Source organism: Cynoglossus semilaevis, chromosome 4 (assembly GCF_000523025.1).
Source record: "Cynoglossus semilaevis isolate Cse_v1.0 chromosome 4, Cse_v1.0, whole genome shotgun sequence".
Lineage (NCBI taxonomy): Eukaryota > Metazoa > Chordata > Actinopteri > Pleuronectiformes > Cynoglossidae > Cynoglossus > Cynoglossus semilaevis.
The window spans coordinates 11,690,472-11,708,947 of record NC_024310.1 but is presented as its reverse complement, the minus strand read 5'-3'; the positions used below and the strand labels follow the sequence as shown (position 1 = coordinate 11,708,947).

The following is an 18,476-nucleotide window of genomic DNA, read 5'->3' as shown; positions in this document are numbered from 1 at the left end:
TGGTAAGGAGCTTAATGCTCCCACTGAACATACAAACACGTCTCAGAGACACAGATCCCGTGTCAAAGGTGGACGTGTGGACCAAAGAGACTGCAGTGACTTTGAAGATAAAAAATAGAAGTCGTCCTTGAAAATGCACAGAACAAACATCACGTGTGTGCATATGTACATGTTATATACACACCTGTGTATGTACTGTACTGTACGACCCTGACTGTGTCCTGGAGGGTGTTTCAGAAAGGCTTTATTTGGCTGATCCCTTGGTTTATATTGACTGAATAATTCATTCAGCTCTGCACCATTTCTCCTTCCACTGTTTGACTAAATGTGTTTTTCTGGTCTGGTCTTCACTTTCATTTCCATTTCAATTTCCACCTGATATTTTCTGTTAATTTATTTTTTATTTTTTCGGTTCTAGTTGCAGCTACTTTAATGACATTGTCTCCATTTTTAATTCATGCAACTCACTGAACAGATGACTTCCTGGAAGATGAGTTTTTGACTGTAGACCAGAGGGACAGTTGTGAAATCAGAGAGGTTTAGTGCAGAGGGTTTGGACCTGAATCCCATCAGTCATCAGGTTACACCCTGAGTGTAACAGTTCTCCAGTGAATCACAGGGTCACACATGAACCATTCACACTCATATTCACACTACCTGTCAATGCACCGTGAACAGCTAAACAATTACCCTCAGCCTTGGTGTCTTTGATCTGTGGGAGGAGCCACTACCTCATTATATAAAATTATGAAAAAAAAGATTTATTCTTTTACATTTTTTCTTTCATTTATGATGAGTGACAAAAATAATCTTTAACAGTTCTTTGATCTTTCAATAAAAATAAATAAGAGCATCACTCAGTCTGACTGTGATCCACTCCTGCACTGGATTTGAACCCTTACCTGTCATCCTGCAGGAAAACACTGGGGGCAGATATATAGCTTTACACGTCACACCAGTCTCCTTAGAATTGGGGGAGGGGCTTAAAGAACCCCTTACTCTTTTATACCCTTATGATTTTCTTATTAGTTTTAACCAATGAACAGTGACTTTGAGTCACAAAATCTCAAAACCCGTCCATCTAATAAACGCTCAGAATAATGTATTTTCACGCAAACACACATTTGTCTACATTACATCATTAGAGGTTAGAAGTGATGTAATGACTTTAAAGCACTCATCAGTACCTGTTTTACAGGGAAAAGGGGAGTAATGTTGAGCAAAAAAAGAAGTGTTCATTTTATTTTATTTTTTTGCCTGAATGCAGCTTTAATATTATTTATTTATTTATTCTTTGTTGTAGTCTCTCAGTCCCTACTCTGGGTCACAGGAGTTGGGGGGCTAATAATAATTGCTGCCATCATTATGCTTTTCAACTAAGAAGTGCATTGGGGGCGGGGCTAAGATTGCGGCAACAGTCACATGAACAGAGAAAAATAGCAGAGGGTTCTGAAGACTTACATGAGTACTTTGGACTTCTTCCAGAACTGCACAGATGTTGAAGTGTCTTTTTCACAGGAATACTGTGAATCCTGCAGTATCACTTACATGTAGTACACACCAGTGATGCCAGCAAAGTAACTGCAAAATGTACTACTTTAGAATCATTGTTGAATTTTCACCTTAGCCATGTGTTTAATTGTAATTAATTACAGAAATCAAATGATTAATCACGGTGGAAAGCTTTAATCAATGACCAGCATTAGTTATAATAAAAAAAGATTCACCTAAATGAAAGCCTAGCCTGTTTGCTAACTGCTATGCTATGGTAAATTACCATACGGTTTGTGCACAGGGCTCAGCTGACACATCAGTGATGTAATGCTCTGTAATGTGGAGAATTTAAAAGTCAGTTCCAGCGGGGGCGACAAAAAAGCACTGAGGCAAGAAGAGTGTCTGATGTTGGTGTTTGTGAAATAAAGACACACACACACACACACACACACACACACACACACACATAAACTGACCTTCAGTGGATGCTTTGGTGGACAGGTGGTGCTGCAATTGCCTGTTGCTAAGCAATTACCAAGTCCATTACCCCTGCAACATGTGCCATATGTGGGCACGCTGTGTGTGTGTGTGTGTGTGTGCATTGCTCACATTTTTCTGGTTTTTCCATTTATTATTTTTTTTAAATGAAGCTCCAGCTCATCACCTGCTCTTTGGCCGACAGCATAGACTGTCTGTTAAACAAAAGTCACTCCCAGCCTGGGTCGACAGGAAGCTGGATTCTAAGTCCAACTAATGGTCTGCTAACGTCTCGCTCTTTAACAGACTCCAACCTGATTCATTTGGGTTGAACCTCAGACAAACATATGGTCCAGAGAGTGGAGCCTTTTCTACCACAGAGGTGTTTCACAAACCGTTTGTGTCTGGTCCTCTTCCACGGATGATTCCATCATAATTAGTTCTAACGGCTGCTCCACCTAAACAGGCAGAATGATGGAGCTGAGGCTGCAGACCAGGCAGGTCACCGTTGACCCTTCACCGTGTGACAGCTCCTCTGTGCATCTTAATAATTAGGCCTTCTGTCAGGACACACTTGAAGGGACACGGAGCTCATATAAAAACTCTAATGGAGTCTTTAAGTTTTATTCACGCCAGGTTTAACAGCTGCTGTCGCTCGAACAACTGCTCATCACAGGCTCAGAACCTTCACATCACAATGTTAGGAACAGGAGTCTAAACTCCCGGCACGGGGGCCACTTCCGGCCCTCAATGACCTCATAACTGGCCTGTTATTGTATGTCAGTAATAATGTCACTTTAAATTACTTTAAAGATAATTTAATTATTTACATGGTTTAGGTGGTCAAAAGTATATTTGTACTTTATTTATAAAATATTTTATTATAGCTTTTGCATCGTAGTATTGCAGTATTTGTACTAAACAAACAGTATTTCTTTCTAAAATATCTGTTTGTTTGTTTGATTTTTCTTTTTTTTTACCTAATGTTGCCATGAAATGACAGTAGCAATGTTACCCTGAGCTAATTTGAGTTTTAGAGGATTTCCTGAATCTCTTAAAGGGTCAGTCAGAGTTAAGATACAAATTTATATTGCTTTTTTTCCCCAAAACACTGATTTATTTTAAAGCCCAATTATCATCCGAAATGCCAGTGACTTTAAGAATTAGCATGATGTCGTTACCCTGCGTTAAAAATGACAATAACTAAAATTGAACAACATTCAGAATCCCATCAATCTGGAGCATTATTTAGCGTTATAGGAAATTTAGTCTAAATGTAATTTTTAGCTGTTTAGCCAGAGATTGAAAAGCTCATATTTACCTTTAAATCCCTGTCTCTGTTCAGAGTTTCACTTCATAACATTGTGCATGTGTGGGGTCATGACCCTCTTCTTGACACACAGGCTGATAAACGACGTGCTGGTTAAATGCTGCGGTATGTGTTGGCTGTAAATAACTAGCTAAGCTAATAGAAAAGCTCGGACAGCTTTAGCCGGTGAAACACAAGACGAGCGCAGGCACGTGGACGGAAGCATGAAGCACCTTGATCCTGAGTGTTCTCACTTCCAGGTACATGGACAGATGGTCAGATGAAGAGGGAGATAAACACCCCCACGTCCCTCCTCTTTGACCCTGGGGAGGAAGTGGATGTGGGCTGATAACCACCTGGACTCACTTACGCCCTCCTCTGTTTGCCTGCCTGTTGTAGGGACCTACTTTACGCCCTAATGCAGAAGTGATTGGTGCTCTGATGTGATTAGTCTTTCCTAACCCCCCTCCAACCCCACTGTCCCCAAAATAAGAACACTTACCTACATAACTGCTGCCTCCTGCTGCGTTGATACGGCCTGCTGTTCTCACATTAGTTTTTACTGCTTATTCTGGCCATTTAATCTGACCTTCACCTGTGAACATTACGTGTGCAGACACGTGACTTTATCTACGTGCCGGCACCGCTCGCTAACAACCACAGATTTATAGCTTTATTATGTAGCAGCATCTGCAGCCATTTTAAACATTGCATGACATCATGGCATGTATTTGTGTTTGGACGTAAGAACCAGTGGTGGGACATTAAATTAATTAGAGGCCTAGTAATTAATTAATCCCAATGAATAGCACCTTTATCTAAAAGCAACATTTGATAGGTTCAACTAAATTTTAAAAATAATAATAGTATTGTATTTTTATATATAACATGATCTCTAGGTGTCTGTACCAGGACTGTTGTAGCTAACGTTAGCTCTGGTGTCTTTACCAGGACTGTTGTAGCTAATGTTAGCTCTGGTGTCTGTACCAGGACTGTTGTAACTAACATTAGCTTTGGTGTCTTTAGATGCGTCTTCTTCAGCGGTAAGACCCGCGCCTGCTTTTCGATGTTTCTGGTGTGATACCACCTAGTCCTAGTTCCCAAATGTTTCCTTGGTATAAATACTTCTGAAGCAGTTTTTTACCTAAACTTTTGGTGCATTCCCGTCATCTGTCTTATTTAATGCACTGTTCCAAAACTTTTTTCTCTAGTCTCCCTCTTTGGCAGGTTGGAAATATGAGTCCCTTTAGACACACTGTATTTGCTGGTTTGAGAAATAAGTTCTTGTCTGCTTCACACAACTCATTGTGGTCTTTCATCATCACCCACTTGTGGACGTCTGAGTGTAGACAGGGAGCACAAGAAAATGGTCCACAAGGCCTTTGTTTAAAGGTGTAAATACACAAATGAAGGTAAAAGTTTGAATTTTTAACTATGGTTACTGTATGATTATATATGTATATACAGTATATATATATATATATATACATATATACAGTATATAGATATAGATATAAAATTGACCCCTATCTGTCAACTGATCAATTCATCAGATTACATTAGATTGAACTCCATTGATCCCACACTGGGGAAGAACAACATTAAAAACCACCTTGGTGTTTTTAGTGCTATTCCTTTCATTTTCATTCTGAATTCAGTCTCCTCTCCTAAATCCAATCCTGTACTGCAGTATGTCTGATTACATAAAAGCTCCCATTGCTATCTCTATTTCAACTGCGACAAACAAAATACGAATAATTCCAAATTCCATTCCAGATTTCAAGCACTTACTTTGACATTTAAATATTTTTACACCTTCCTTTTCACCTTACAGAACAGTTTCTTCTCTCTCCCATTCAGGCGTCACTCCACTGCCTCACTCCTCTTTATTGTCAGCTGCTAGTCTTTTCCCTCGCAGACACCTCATCTTCCCGTATCTAACTCTGCTCCTCTCTTTAGTGACCCTGTGGTGGTGGTGTGTGTGGGGGGGGGCAGTGGGGGTGATTTATGCTGTATGGCTGTCAGCTCTATGGCCTGTTTTATTCAGCGGTGAGAGCGAGTCATTTCCCTCTCCAACACTCTCTCTGATTCTGGCTGCGTAACGTGTAATCCAGCCTCATGCAAAAGCAGGCTCACAATCGGAGCAGAAGATTTAGGGATGAGCGCTGACGTTTACTCAAACATAAACCAGCCGCCTCACGGCCACAGAGAGCGCCCGACTGAAGTGGACGGACTGTCGACGGTCTGTATAAAATATACATGAAGAGGCCGCTTATAGTCGGATTTTACCAAGTTTGAGTTTGAACGACTGTTACATATTAAACTCCATCACTGTAGCAGAGGTTTGTCCTGAGATCTGTCACTGTGATTCTGTGGAGCTATAATAGGTTAACCTCAACAAACTCTAGGGGGCGCTCTCTCTTTCTGACCAGGTTATGTCACTGTACATTTGATTTTTTTTCATTTCTCCCTTTTGTTATGTATTCATGACAGAAAAAAAATCTAATATTCTTATATTCAGCACTATACAAGCATCTGGTAGTATAATAATTAGGGATGTCCGATAATATCGGCTGACTGATATTAGCATAATTATGTAATATAGGAATCGTTATTGGGTTTTCCTCCAATAATGCAATGCCCAGGTTAGGCCCAATGATGTAAAAATAATTTGGAGATAAACAGCTGTATATTAAAGTTAAAGTCACAAGATGGCAGCATTGCAGCTCATTTATTGAATCTATTTTAATAATCATGGGATGCAGAATGCTGGTGCCAGCAACTCATACAGTGGTTTGTGCAGATAAATAAATAAATAAATATTAACTTCAGTCCAGTCGTTGTCCTCAACAATATTAATCAGTCTACAGTCCTGAACAATCCATCTGACTGTTGTGACTCAGTCAGAGTGCTCTGACACAAGTTGGGCTGCAGACCTGAGTTCTAACTGTGGTTCTAACGGTGGTTCTTGCGTGAAGAGTCAAGTTGATTGACGTGAGCAACATTTGTTACAGTGTTGTACACAAAGGGCTCAGCAAACAGTAGCAGCAGAGTGTAGAGTTGACAGTGTTCCATTGGCTAACTGTGTGTGGCGCTGTGGTTGTGCATTTAAACGTGTGAAGTGAACCAGAACTGTAACTGTGCATGTGTGTGCTCATGCAGAGAAATAAATGCTATGAATTCCAGTGCATTTGAATTATGCAGCGGGAACAGCGTAGTGAATATTTATTGGCTGTCTCTCAGAGACATATTTACATGTACCTGTCACTCTGCGTCTCTGGTGGCTATAATACACATAAACACACGCACACGTAAAGACAAAAACCCTAACCCTGTGACCTTGCTAATACATACAGTGTACATAAATAATCCAAAGTTCATCCTAACTGCAGACCAGGAGTCCTCACATCAGTAGCATTCTTCCAGAGAATAATGTCCACACAATTGCATCTTCACAGGTGTACACATACACACTATAATGTCTGTGAATGGAATATGATTGTGTCTGTTTCTGTCACTTTACATTCACGTTTCCACAAGGTTGCCTTTTTCATTTGAATGCAGAGTGTTCACTGACGGCTGCCTGGCGGAGGAGCTGCATTGATTTATTTATTGCTGCTGTCCTCAGAGTCGTCACATAAACAGGACAGACCTCCAGCTTGTCTCCTGCATGTGTTTATGACCATGACTTCATGCACTTGTGGAAGAGCTCCCAAACTCTCTGCTCTAATTCTGCACCAGTCCTGCCGGGAGACAGGTGCTCTAAACATGACTTATTCCTCACCCGGGTCCTCCAGGATTGGACACTAATTGAACTGGTGTGTTTGTGTCTCTGTGTGTGTGTGTGTTTGTGTGTGCATCCTGTCGGGTGTCGGTCCTTGTGCTGGAAATGTATGCAGGTCTGCGTACGTTGTACATCCCTGGAACTAATTTCAACTCCATTCTCCTCCTGCGATAAGGAGACTAAGGACGAGTCATGCCATAGCTCACCGCGACGCTGTAAACGCAGCCTGTGAAATGATGTTTGAAGAGAACACAAGTCTCACTGAGCTCCCACGGAATATTTAGATTGTTTCATTTTCCACTAGATTGGCTCTGGGTGATGGCCATTCATACAGAGGAGGGACTGGGAAATGTGAAATTAGACAAACTGCACCATGGAAATTTGTTTTTGTCCTCAAAATATTGCCAGCAGCACAAATAGAATAGAATAGAATAGACGCCACCCAGTGGATGAGGCGGCTAGTGCATTAGCCTTATACAGCATCTAGAGGTTTGGTGATTGGTTCTGCAGTGGTAACTGATGTGTGTGAAGTTTCACAGTATAACATACACCAAAACACGAGACTCGCTTTAGAACAAACATAAGATACACACCACACGGTGTAGAGGTGGTTTAGGGCACTTGCCTTACAGCCTTACATACGATCACTGGTTCAATCCCTGGAGTCTTCTTGTTCTCCATGTAAGTGGAGAACAAATATATATATACTGTTTATTTGTGTGTGTGTGTGTGTGCGCGCTGTATGTGTATACATGTATACACACAGTATCTCACAAGCAGACGCTCGACGGTGGAACCACTGTATAGGCGTTCTGATGTAACCATCGTTCTGATGTAACCGTCCAATCTCTGGCGTCGACCTTGAATGAAGGAATATTTATTTTCCTTAACTGGTCCCCTGTATCTTTCCTTCTCCTGTCCTTCATTTGTCCATGTCTGTCTCCTATGTCCTCTCCCATCAGCAGATATTGCCGTGTGCCTTCATTTACATTTGTACGTGTGTAATGTTATGACTTCTTATCATTCTAACCCTGGCTCTGTTGTTTTGAAGCTGCATGACTGTAGTCTGAAGGCTGAGAGACAGAGAGACACAGAGACACAGAGACAGAGAGACTCTCTGTCTCTGTGTCTGGGGACAGGGACAGACACAGAGAGACAAACCCACCATTAAAACCAGCAGCAGTTTTCCCTATTCTTAACTCAGCCAATCATAGCACTCATTATGACGCAGTAGTGTGAAGGCATGCAACTCATCATCTCTGATCATCTGCACAGCCCCGGGCAATAAACACACTCACACACACACACACACACACACACACACCAGACCAGTCCTTACCTGAAGAGGGGAAAGGGGGGGTGGAGGGGGTTGAGTTTTAAATTAATAAAAACTCTATATTAAGTATCAGTGGTGATGAATATCTTTTATTTTTACGCTCTGCAGTAATGAATAAATTTAAACCTCAGACACTCAGATTGGTTTGCTCTGTTCTGTCGAGGCAGAGATTATTCTGTGGATTAGTGAGGATGGTTCTGATGTTTCGCCGACAGCATTGTTTTGTTTGTGTTTGTTTGCAGAGTATTTTATATACTTTGACTCAAATGAATGTTTTGTAATTTGAAGCTAACGTTGTACACAGCTGTACAACAGAATTCTGCAAAATTTATTGAATTAACTGAATTAATTAAATAGTTTAAATCCATGCGCACATGGTGAACACAGCAACTAGAGCAGGGGTCTCAAACTCAATTTACCTGGGGGCCGCTGGAGGCAGAGTCTGGGTGAGGGTGGGCCGCGTAAGGGATTCCACAATAAAGTTTAAAAAAAAAGTCCTCAAATGTTAACAGTTAACAGTTTTAATGATTTCTTCTGAACATGAAGTGTTTTGAACATGAATGGAACATTGAGTGAAAATCATGAACGGTTCTTCTGAACATGGCTCCTCTTGCCTACTCCTTGCTGCCAGATACTTGACAGCGCTTCTTTTCACAAATCTGAACCACATTTGGCTTGAGAGAGGAAGCAGTTGAGACCCTCAGTATGGCTTGAAGATGATCATCAGTAAGTCTAAGACCTGTACTTGGACTTATTGAAGTTCAGCTCAGGGAAGTTGGGAGGCAATTCTCTCAAAAATTGCCCATGCTTGTCTGCTTTTCCACTCATCTCCCTGAACTTGGCTTTGAGGTCAGAGTTGCATTGCAGGTCAATGAGCTCCATTTGAAGCACAGGAGGGGCATCTTGCACATGAAGGGTAAAGGGGTCCGCAAACATTTGAAAAGTGGCTCTGTGCGTCTTGAAGTCTTCAAATCCGTGATCAAATTCCTTCTGTAGCTTCAAAATATCATCAACATATTTCTCACCACTGAATGGTGTGCCTGCATCCACAAGTGTCTTGCATGCTGGGAAATGGCAAAGGTTTGTCTGAGAGAGCTGGGCTTTCCATAACAAGTTTTGTGGAGAATGCTCTCAGCAGCTACAGGTGCTCCGTCACACGCTTCTATCTGTAACAGCAGCGTACACGATAAACAACCCGGTAACAGCCGCCGTTCTTTTTGCGCTTGATCATGGCATTTGTGGTAGAAAGTACGATAGATGGCAAGCGCTAAGGCGACTGCTGTCTGGCTGTTCATTACACGCCGTGCTGTTGTTTAAAGCGTGAAGTGCACGAAGCTAGTGTAGCTTAGCATAGCCCCGACAAGGGACGGCGCGCGGGAGCTTGCTGATTCGGAGGTCCACTTTCTCCGCGGGCCACACTAATATTATACCTTCATATTAAGGTGCGGGCCACAAAATATTGTACTGCGGGCCGCACTTGGCCCCCGGGCCGCGAGTCTGAGACCCCTGAACTAGAGTGACCACTTGTCCCACTTAACGTTGTTTTTCAATTTTAGCCTTTGTCCCGCGTCACGCAAATTAAACATTTTGTCCCAAATTAAACATTTTGTCCCACTTTTTCATTCGACATTATTAATTGAAAATAAACTATTTTCTGTAGCTGGTTGTCTGTGGACAGGACTGTCAGTGCAGCCCACAGCAATGATAGGTCACTTCGTGGATACGGCGGTAGTTGACAGGCTGAGTGGCCTGTCAATCAAACTGCTGACTCTCAGCAATTACAAACAGTTTAGCGTCTGAAATTAGAGCGCAGTTGTTTTGATACTATGAAGGCGCCCATGTGTACAGTGCTGAAAAAAGAAGACGCCACATTTTGGCTGAAACTGGTGGATGAAGATTCTGAACCAAAATTCTGCAATTGGTGCAAACACGGCTTTTCTGTCGGACAGTGGAGCGAATGGGAAACGACTCACGTGAGTGTGACGCACACAACAACAGAAAACATCCAACAGTGCGAAACGAAATGAGACTAAGTTAAAATAATAAACAAAGTCACTGCAGAAGAAGTTACCAGTGTTTATCATTCAGTGTAAAATGCAGGTGGAGTATTTTTTATTTCCATGTTTTGGTCCCAGATAGCCATATAATCCACAGGAGGTGTTGCTTTTACAGAGACCTGTTTGCACAGGAAATTGTTTAATTTGACATCACGTCATATTTTATTGTGTCTTATCTGTTTATTTTATGTTAAATGTGCAAGAATTAAGAATGAATGTGTATACTTTTCAGGTTGAGGTTGTGTTTTGGGTACTATAGAGTTTTTGTTTGTTTTGTGGAGGTAAAAGGCCAGATACGTACATGTTACTTGATGAAAAAAGTGTTGGCTTTAAATGATTGTGGCTGTCCATCATTGTCCAACTCAAACCTGCTACTTGTCCAGTATGTTGTCAGTTTGAAGGGGGGTCACCTTAACGGCACCTCGTACAGGAAGACTGTTAACTACTGCTGGGATGGAAATGCTGACCTTCTTACTGTAAGGCAGGAGCACTAACCACCCTCCTAATGCTAAGTATTTACCAGTCGTTGGAATAAACATAGAGTCAGTGAAACTCTGTTGTGAGTTTCTTTCCTCACACTAGAATTAATGGGTCTGAGTGATTCTTTTTTTCTCTTGTTGTTTGAGGAGGATGTAAAGTTAGATTCTGATCCTCGTTGTTCTGTTTTACTCCACACTCTGACACCTTTAGAATTTAGATCAACCTACTGATAAAAACATAATTATGTGGATGTATCTGAGCAGCTGAGAGAAATGGGATCAGACAGAGATGGAGATGATGAGAGGGAGTAAGCCAGGAGGAAGGAGACCATCCAGCCTCCTCCTCATCCCCCTCCCCTCCTCTCTCCGTTCCCACTGTCAAGCCTGACTGTTGGTCTCTGTGTGGGACAGGGGGAATGGCTTGTTTATGGGCAGATTAATTGTTTATACGGCCTTGTTTCTCCCTTTGACTGTGGGACGTAATGTGCTGCCTGTAATAAACAGCCTCTCTGCCTCCCCCACTTGTCTTACCCTCCCTGCTGCTGCTTTTCAGAGCATAGCCAAGCGTTAGCTATAGCGTGCCACAGCCAGTGGCTACTGCTTACTCCGAGCTCTTACACAGGTGACCAGTTTCATTGGTGTGTGTGTGTGTGTGTGTGTGAACGTGCATGCGTGGACGTAGCCTTTCCAAAAGGCTAAAAACAGGCGGATGGTTCCAGCTGAAGCCCTGTGGCCACGGCGTTTAACTGAACCGTGACTTTAATTCTGTTCCTGCCGAGTAGACAAAAGGTGTGTTTTATTATAGAGATAAAGTTGAAGATGCAAAGATTCTCGAAAGATGTCTCAGATGAAGCTGAGAGGAAATATTATGCGGAAGGCTTTTCCAAACAGTGGCCTGCGGGCCACATATGCCTCACAGGCCTCTCGTCAGGGCGGTCCAATCTGTGGTCATTTCAGAAATGTGGAGGTAGACTGATGTCCCATAGTATCGGCCGACCAATATTAATGGTCCGATATTAGCATAATTATCAATATCTGAAACGCCTTTCTGCAACTGTTGGGAAAGAAAAAGCAGAGTTTTTTATCTTTTTCTAAATTGTTCCATCAACATTGACGACACTACAGTGACTGTCCATCAACTTCATTTCTATATTGACATTTATACAGTGGGAAGGGATGTCAAAACAGATACTCATTATAGAATCACCACCACCTACTGGGCTGGAGTGTGTGCATTAGCCAGAAATTAGGGAATCAATATTAACACATTAATGCCCAAAGTCCAATATGATGTAAAATAATATTTAAATTTTAAAGTACCCGAAGTAATCAACTTATTGGCTTAACAATGGGAGGTGTCCGAAACACATTTTCCAGCGTAGCAGAAACAATAATAATAATAAAAAATAGTTTTTAGTAAAAATATCTTTATCAGAAATTTATTTCATTTTTTATCAGTCTTTTTTTACTAGACATTATTATTTGTATTCCAGGCGACCCCACATGGAGTCATAACCCCTAGTTTGAAAAACATTGCTTTAATGTCACCATTCTGTGTTGTGCAGAAAGACAGTACGCAAATCTGAAGCCAAAAAAAAACAAAAACACGATCAGATCACGTCAGGATCAAAATGTTATCCTGACTCAACACGTTCTTTACGACTTTCACTGCAACACCTTTTACAGTCTTATTAAGCAACAATGCCGACGTGTCCGTTTGACTATAACGTCCAATAAAAGAAACTTTATAGTTGTGTTTGGTTTACCTGCGGCTCATTGGCATATATATGGCTCTCCGACCTGCAGTGCAGTGGTTAGCGCGGTGCTGTTATGGAGGACAGCGCTAGTATTGAGTGTTGTTATAAAAGCAGCTTTACTGTGTTTGTTCTGGCATGTTAACGGCCGCCATTACGGCCACGGTTATTGCCCACCAGGGGAGAAGGAGGTGCTAACAACGTGGAGAAATATGCTGCGTGTAAACACCACAGGAGAAAAATATAGTGTGTGTGTGTGAGTGTGGGAGGGGGGTCCTATACATTTAACCTGAAATTTTAAAGATCCTAAGTTGATTAAAAAAAAACCAAATCAAATTGGTGTGTTTTTATGGCATATTGTACTGCAGCTGTTTCTACGTAAGAATTTCCCAATTTTTTAAAATTCTTTTTTAAAAGTTCTTGTATATGCTTCCTAGTTATTTTGACCAGGTTAGTAGTTAAACTGGACAGGTGTACCTAAAGAACTCTTAGGTACACCTGTCCAGGCGTCTGATGTGGAAAGGCTTCACTGGCACAGAGGAGTCGACACAAAGCCCTAGGATGGTAAATAAAGGAGATTTAAGTGACTTTGAAAGTACCCTGGCTGTTGGTGCCAGACAGGTTGGTCCAAGTATTTAAAAAAAACTGCTGATCCACTGGTGACTTTTCCTGCACATTCAGCTCCAGAGTCTGCAGACCGTAGACCCTGGAGGAAGAGGAAGTTATTTAGCCAGCATCAGGTCAGTTGTGAAGATAATCAGTAAAGGGCAGACTGAGCTTAGTTGACATGTCTGCTGTCAGTGCTGTGTTTTCATGGATGTTGTCTTTGCACACTTAGTTTAGTCATTGTATTATCCGTCTTTTATTGCAGGTGTGGGCAAACCTTTTAGCTCATAGGCCAAAGTTTGACCAGCGGCTGGTTTAGTGTTGGTTGGATGTAGAGTGTTTGGGTGCTGTGATAAAAATAAAAAGTAAAATTTGACACATTTGATGTCTGCTGCCATGTAGTGGCGTCAAACAAAATTACATTTGATTTGTTGTAATGCACTAAACCAAACCTTGTACCGGTGTTTGGTGGGCTGCAATAAAAAGCATAGCGGACCTTATCTGGCCCATGGGCCATAGTTTGCCCATATCTGTTATATACCCTCAGGGGGAGAATACACAGTAGTGCGGAGCTTAAATCATCTAAAACTGCTCTCTGGTATATACAGAAGGTGGCGCTGCATTCATTATTTTTTTCTTGCTCCTTTTTATCCTCCACTTCAGTCTGCAGCTCTGTGATGAGTTGCTGAGAGCAAACCTTTGTACATTTTGACACGTATAAGTGTGTGTTACATCATGATGTGAATCAATAGCCTCTGCTGTTTGTCTCTTTACTGTTCTGTCCTGTCACGTCATTGAAACACCAGCACGCATCTGAATGTTTGTGTCAGTCTCTGTTTAGAATTCAGTGTCCAGACACCGATAATGGTGTCCTCATGTGACTCTGGGATCAGAGCAAACACACACACACACACACACACCACAGTCAGTATCCAAACAGTGTCTGGCCAGGACAGTATCTGTCTTCAATATTTGCTCTCAGGCTTTCTCAAAGACACCGAGCCCTGGTGGTGTCAGAGTGGAGCAAAGAGTGTGTGTGTGTGTGTGTGTGTGTGTGTGTGTGTGTGTGTGTGTGCCCCTGGCTGAGCTGAAGGACCCCAGGGAGGCTTGAGTGATAGAGGCTGTTCTTTGGCAGATGGTCTGATGGTTTTTAAACCAGCTAAGTTATCATCAGTAGGTGACCCGCCTCTGACAGCTTTTTGGACAGAATTTTCAGTTGAACAATTTTTTCTCTCAGCCTCAAGGTTAACATCATTGTCAGGTTAGCAGCAAATCCAGGGAGAAAAGTTTCCGTAAGTCTCACGATTGTCCCAAACCTCAGGTTAAAGATGGTAACAGATAAATGAATGCTTTTATTTCATTACAAGAGTTTGTCAGAATAATTCCAGTATTCCAATAAAAGTGTATTTTGGTTTTTTATTGATGTTATTACAGCTGCAGGAGGTGAGAGGGGCAGGAAGGGTAGGTGGGTGGCTGGAGAAGACAAAAACCTAGTACAGACCAAAGACATTTCAATGACCTGTGAAGATGTCTTCTTCTGAGGTTTAAGATTTGGTTTGGAGTTAGGATAAGATTTAGGATTAGGATTAGGGTCAGATTAGATTAGATCAAGTTTGAGTAAGTGGCTGAATGAATGATGTCAATGCTCAAGTGCTCATAAAACACAAACCTAGTGTATGTGTGTATCTGTGTATGTGTGTGTGTGTCTGAAGACTTTGTACACACAATAATGGAGTTCATCAGAAAAACAAACACAGCAGGTCACCGTTGTCTCTGCTCCTCGTTGCTGAAAGGCGACAGAATGATGAGCCTGAATCTGTCAGTCCTTCACCTCAGGAAACTCATCAAGTATTGAAGAGAAAAAAAAACAACTCAGAGACTGAAGAACAGAGTGGAAGATAAACAGAAAGAGATGAGAGTGAAGAAAGAAGGAGACAAAATTAGGGTTGATTGATATTGGAAAAAAAAATTCAGATTATTTATCACGTTTGTCCGATAAATATGATGATTCATAGATCACAATTGCATGTTTCACAGTTTCCCTGTGTTCTGAAATTAAACTTACAAATCATCAGTCAAACTAACTTCTTTATTCTAATAGGTTAAAATAGTAAGATGTGATTAGTTATGTATCAGCACAATCAGTTCTGAATTATGAGTTGGAGTGTGCTGACTCATGTGGGGAAGGATTTGGAGCGGTGACCTCTCTGTACACGGACTCCAGAGTGGAGAAGTTGGAAACCTCTGGTGCTTTATGGCTGTGTTTAAAAAAAAAAAAAAAGAATTACATCAAACACCCACAGAACGAAGTTCCTGTGTTAACAGGCACCAAATATGTGGTTGCTGTAGGAATTGGACCCAGGACTATTAGCTCTCTGCCTCAGAGGCAAGCATACTAACTGCTACACTGTGGAACCATACGTCATCCTAGGGCTGGATACTACCTTCCCAGCTCTATACACACGTTTTTATACGATGATTCAGTTGTTCAAAGGGCGGTTGGCAATCCTGATCATGCACACTAATCGTAGTAACTACAAAGTGGAAACTGTTTTTCTGATGATTAATCACACACTACGATTTTGCAGAAAAGAGGAGACAAATCATTGTAGTTTGATGGACGGAGCAGAAAATGACCTCATAAGAACAACAGTGTGTCAAGTACGCCACCATCAGGTGACTGATCCCCTCCCACTCTGTCCTTAAAGGCTGATCAAATGTGTGTCTCTTCCCTGTTTCCTTGTTTGTCAGTCTGCCTCCAGGGTGAGTTAGGGTGGCATTGAGGGGAGCGGGGGGGGAGGGGTGTATGTAAATCAAGAGTGTGAGTGTTAATATGTGCTTATGGATCAGTCAGAGGTGAAAAGACAGATTTACGCCTCACTGTGCTGCAGAGATGAAGGCCGACGCCCCCCTCCCCCCATCTCCCCCTCTCTCTCCCCTTCTCTCTCCTCTGTCTTTCTATAGTCAGCTCACTGGCTTTGGTCCAGTTTAATTTCACCGGAGCCCAGAGGCTCCCTCTTTCACCCCCTCCACTCCCCCCTCCACACTCCTAGCCCTTCTTTAAAACCCATGAGGAGCTCACTTACATACTGCCTCCTCCTCCTTCACTCCCTCAGGGACTTTCAACTCAATCACTTTCCTTCTCCTCCAAAGTGCTGTGCCTTTATCTCGGCCTCTCCCCTTTGTCCCCAGCGGTGCATCACCCCCCCACCATCTTCTGTGTTGCTCCCACCCTCAGTCGTCTCCCTCCAAACCTTGAACCCGTCCCAGTCATGACAGATGAGTCCTCTGACCTATTCATCTCACAGGTACCTTGACACCTGGTTTGTACTGAGTGTGATGTGAACATGGTCTCAGTCCACATGTTTTTGTTTGGTGTTGGTACCACATCCATGACTTACTGCAGTAAAACTACATTAATGAAGTACTTCACTGTTCTGTGCTTTGATTTGAAAGTGGCCAAGGTTTGAGGGTTCGAAAACCTGGTCAAGTGTGACGCAACACTTGATGGAGATAAAACGATAAACTAGTCAAAGCTTTGACATTTTTGTTATTGTATATTAGCTTCCTGTATATTAGGTAGCAGTATATTACAGTACTGTACATCACAGTATATTTGTCTATTGTATCTCAGTCTATTTTATATTAGCCTACTGTATATTAGACCAGGTTATTCAGGACATAGCTGAAAGGTTGAACTTTTCTAGTGAAAGAAACTTTAACTGTGCAGATACTGGACTGTGAGCTGGGGGAGGACAGGGACACATCCTTGTCCTCTCTGTCTCTCTCTTTCTCTCTTTCCCGAGAACGATACCTTCCAACTAAATATTGATCCTATCAGCTTCATTATACCTGTCCTTATTCCTGACGTCTTCTCCAGGACAAAGTAGCTCACGGTGTGATGTCATCACCTCCACGTCTTGTTCCTCTACTGCTGCCAGTTTTGTTTACTTTCAAACTTGTGTAAAATGTCAGGAAGAACGTGGAGGTTAAAGGGATAAAGGTGGGGGTTGAAGGGATAAAAAAAAGAGACGAGGGACAGAGGGAGACCAGGGTAAGAAGAGAATTTATGCTCTCACTCTGTGTCTAACCCCCCGGTCCGTTATGTTGGTTTTGTGTCCGGGGGGTTCAAGGTCCCTCCTTCACCTGATTGGCTGCCTTGTCTTTTCCTCTCCTCTCTGCTCTGCTCCATTCTCCCGTAAATCCACCAAAGCACATGTTTGTGAGCAGCACACACACACACACACATATTACATGCACGCAACGATCAATACAAACCTCCTTGGCACTGCCACAGCCCTAAATGACTATGGATTTCCTGTCCACTCTGCCACTAAACTATGCAAACCTGTGGTTTATGCTCCAGACCTTTTTGTGGCATTTCTGCTCCAGACACAGTCAGAGAGTTTCTCCTCCAGCAGAGACCATGATAGGAGGGCTGATAGCTGCTAAAAAAAATAACAACTTTCTACAGAGTTAAATAGATGTTGTCTGGACAACAACACTCACTCCAGCTCCTGCTCTGGTGGGAGGTATTTTCAACACGTAGCAAGCTATCAGTCTGAGATCAGTGTTGTGGAGGTAATGTCCTGCCGAGGTGGGCAGGATGTGATGTCATCATGTCATCACCAAGTAAATTAATCTGTGGAGCCAGTCAAAAAGAATCATTAGGCCAGTGGTGTTGTGGGTTGAAAGCCCAGCTCAGGTCAGGTGATGGAGACGTTTGTCACGTGTTGATGTTTTTCTCTGCTGACTTGAACGAGCAAACGTTTAAACTTTACTTTGTAGAACTTTAGTTTGTAGACCAGACCAATAAGCAGGTGGTGGTACATGCAGTACTGCAGTACTTTGTTGTTTGTCCAGTAGGTATCACAGCAGAACCTGACCTGACCTGACAGGAGACCAAACCTCCAGGATGTTTGTCTGGTTCAGACCAAAGTGTTGTTTTCACTGATGGTCTTTTCATCAGAGAGAAATGGAAACTAAAGACAAGCAGACAGAAATAGATGAAGCGCAGCTCTTTGAAGCCCTCGTTGATCACCAGTCGAAGTCTTTGATTCTCTTTAATGAGCTGCTTGTTCCTTCAGGGAGGCAGAGCAGAGAGAAATAACAGTATCTGACACAGAGGAGTGGGCAAACAAGCAGAAAACTACCATCCTTTTAACAAACTGCTGATGATC

At 42.2% G+C, this 18,476-nt stretch overlaps 1 protein-coding gene across 2 annotated transcripts in view; it reads left to right on the top strand.

Annotated features, from left to right (window-relative positions):
* schip1 (schwannomin interacting protein 1) overlaps nucleotides 1-18,476 on the top strand; it is a 162,488-nt gene that overhangs the window by 35,112 nt on the left and 108,900 nt on the right. Inside the window, exon 1 of one of the 2 annotated variants that reach the window (XM_008309172.3) lies at nucleotides 9,545-10,373. The exons of the other annotated variant lie outside the window; for it this stretch is intronic. Within the exon in view, the coding sequence (XP_008307394.1) occupies nucleotides 10,227-10,373 (147 nt within the window). The 5' untranslated portion in view covers nucleotides 9,545-10,226. Of the gene's footprint in view, nucleotides 1-9,544; nucleotides 10,374-18,476 lie in introns of those variants that run through there. 2 annotated transcript variants of the gene reach the window in all.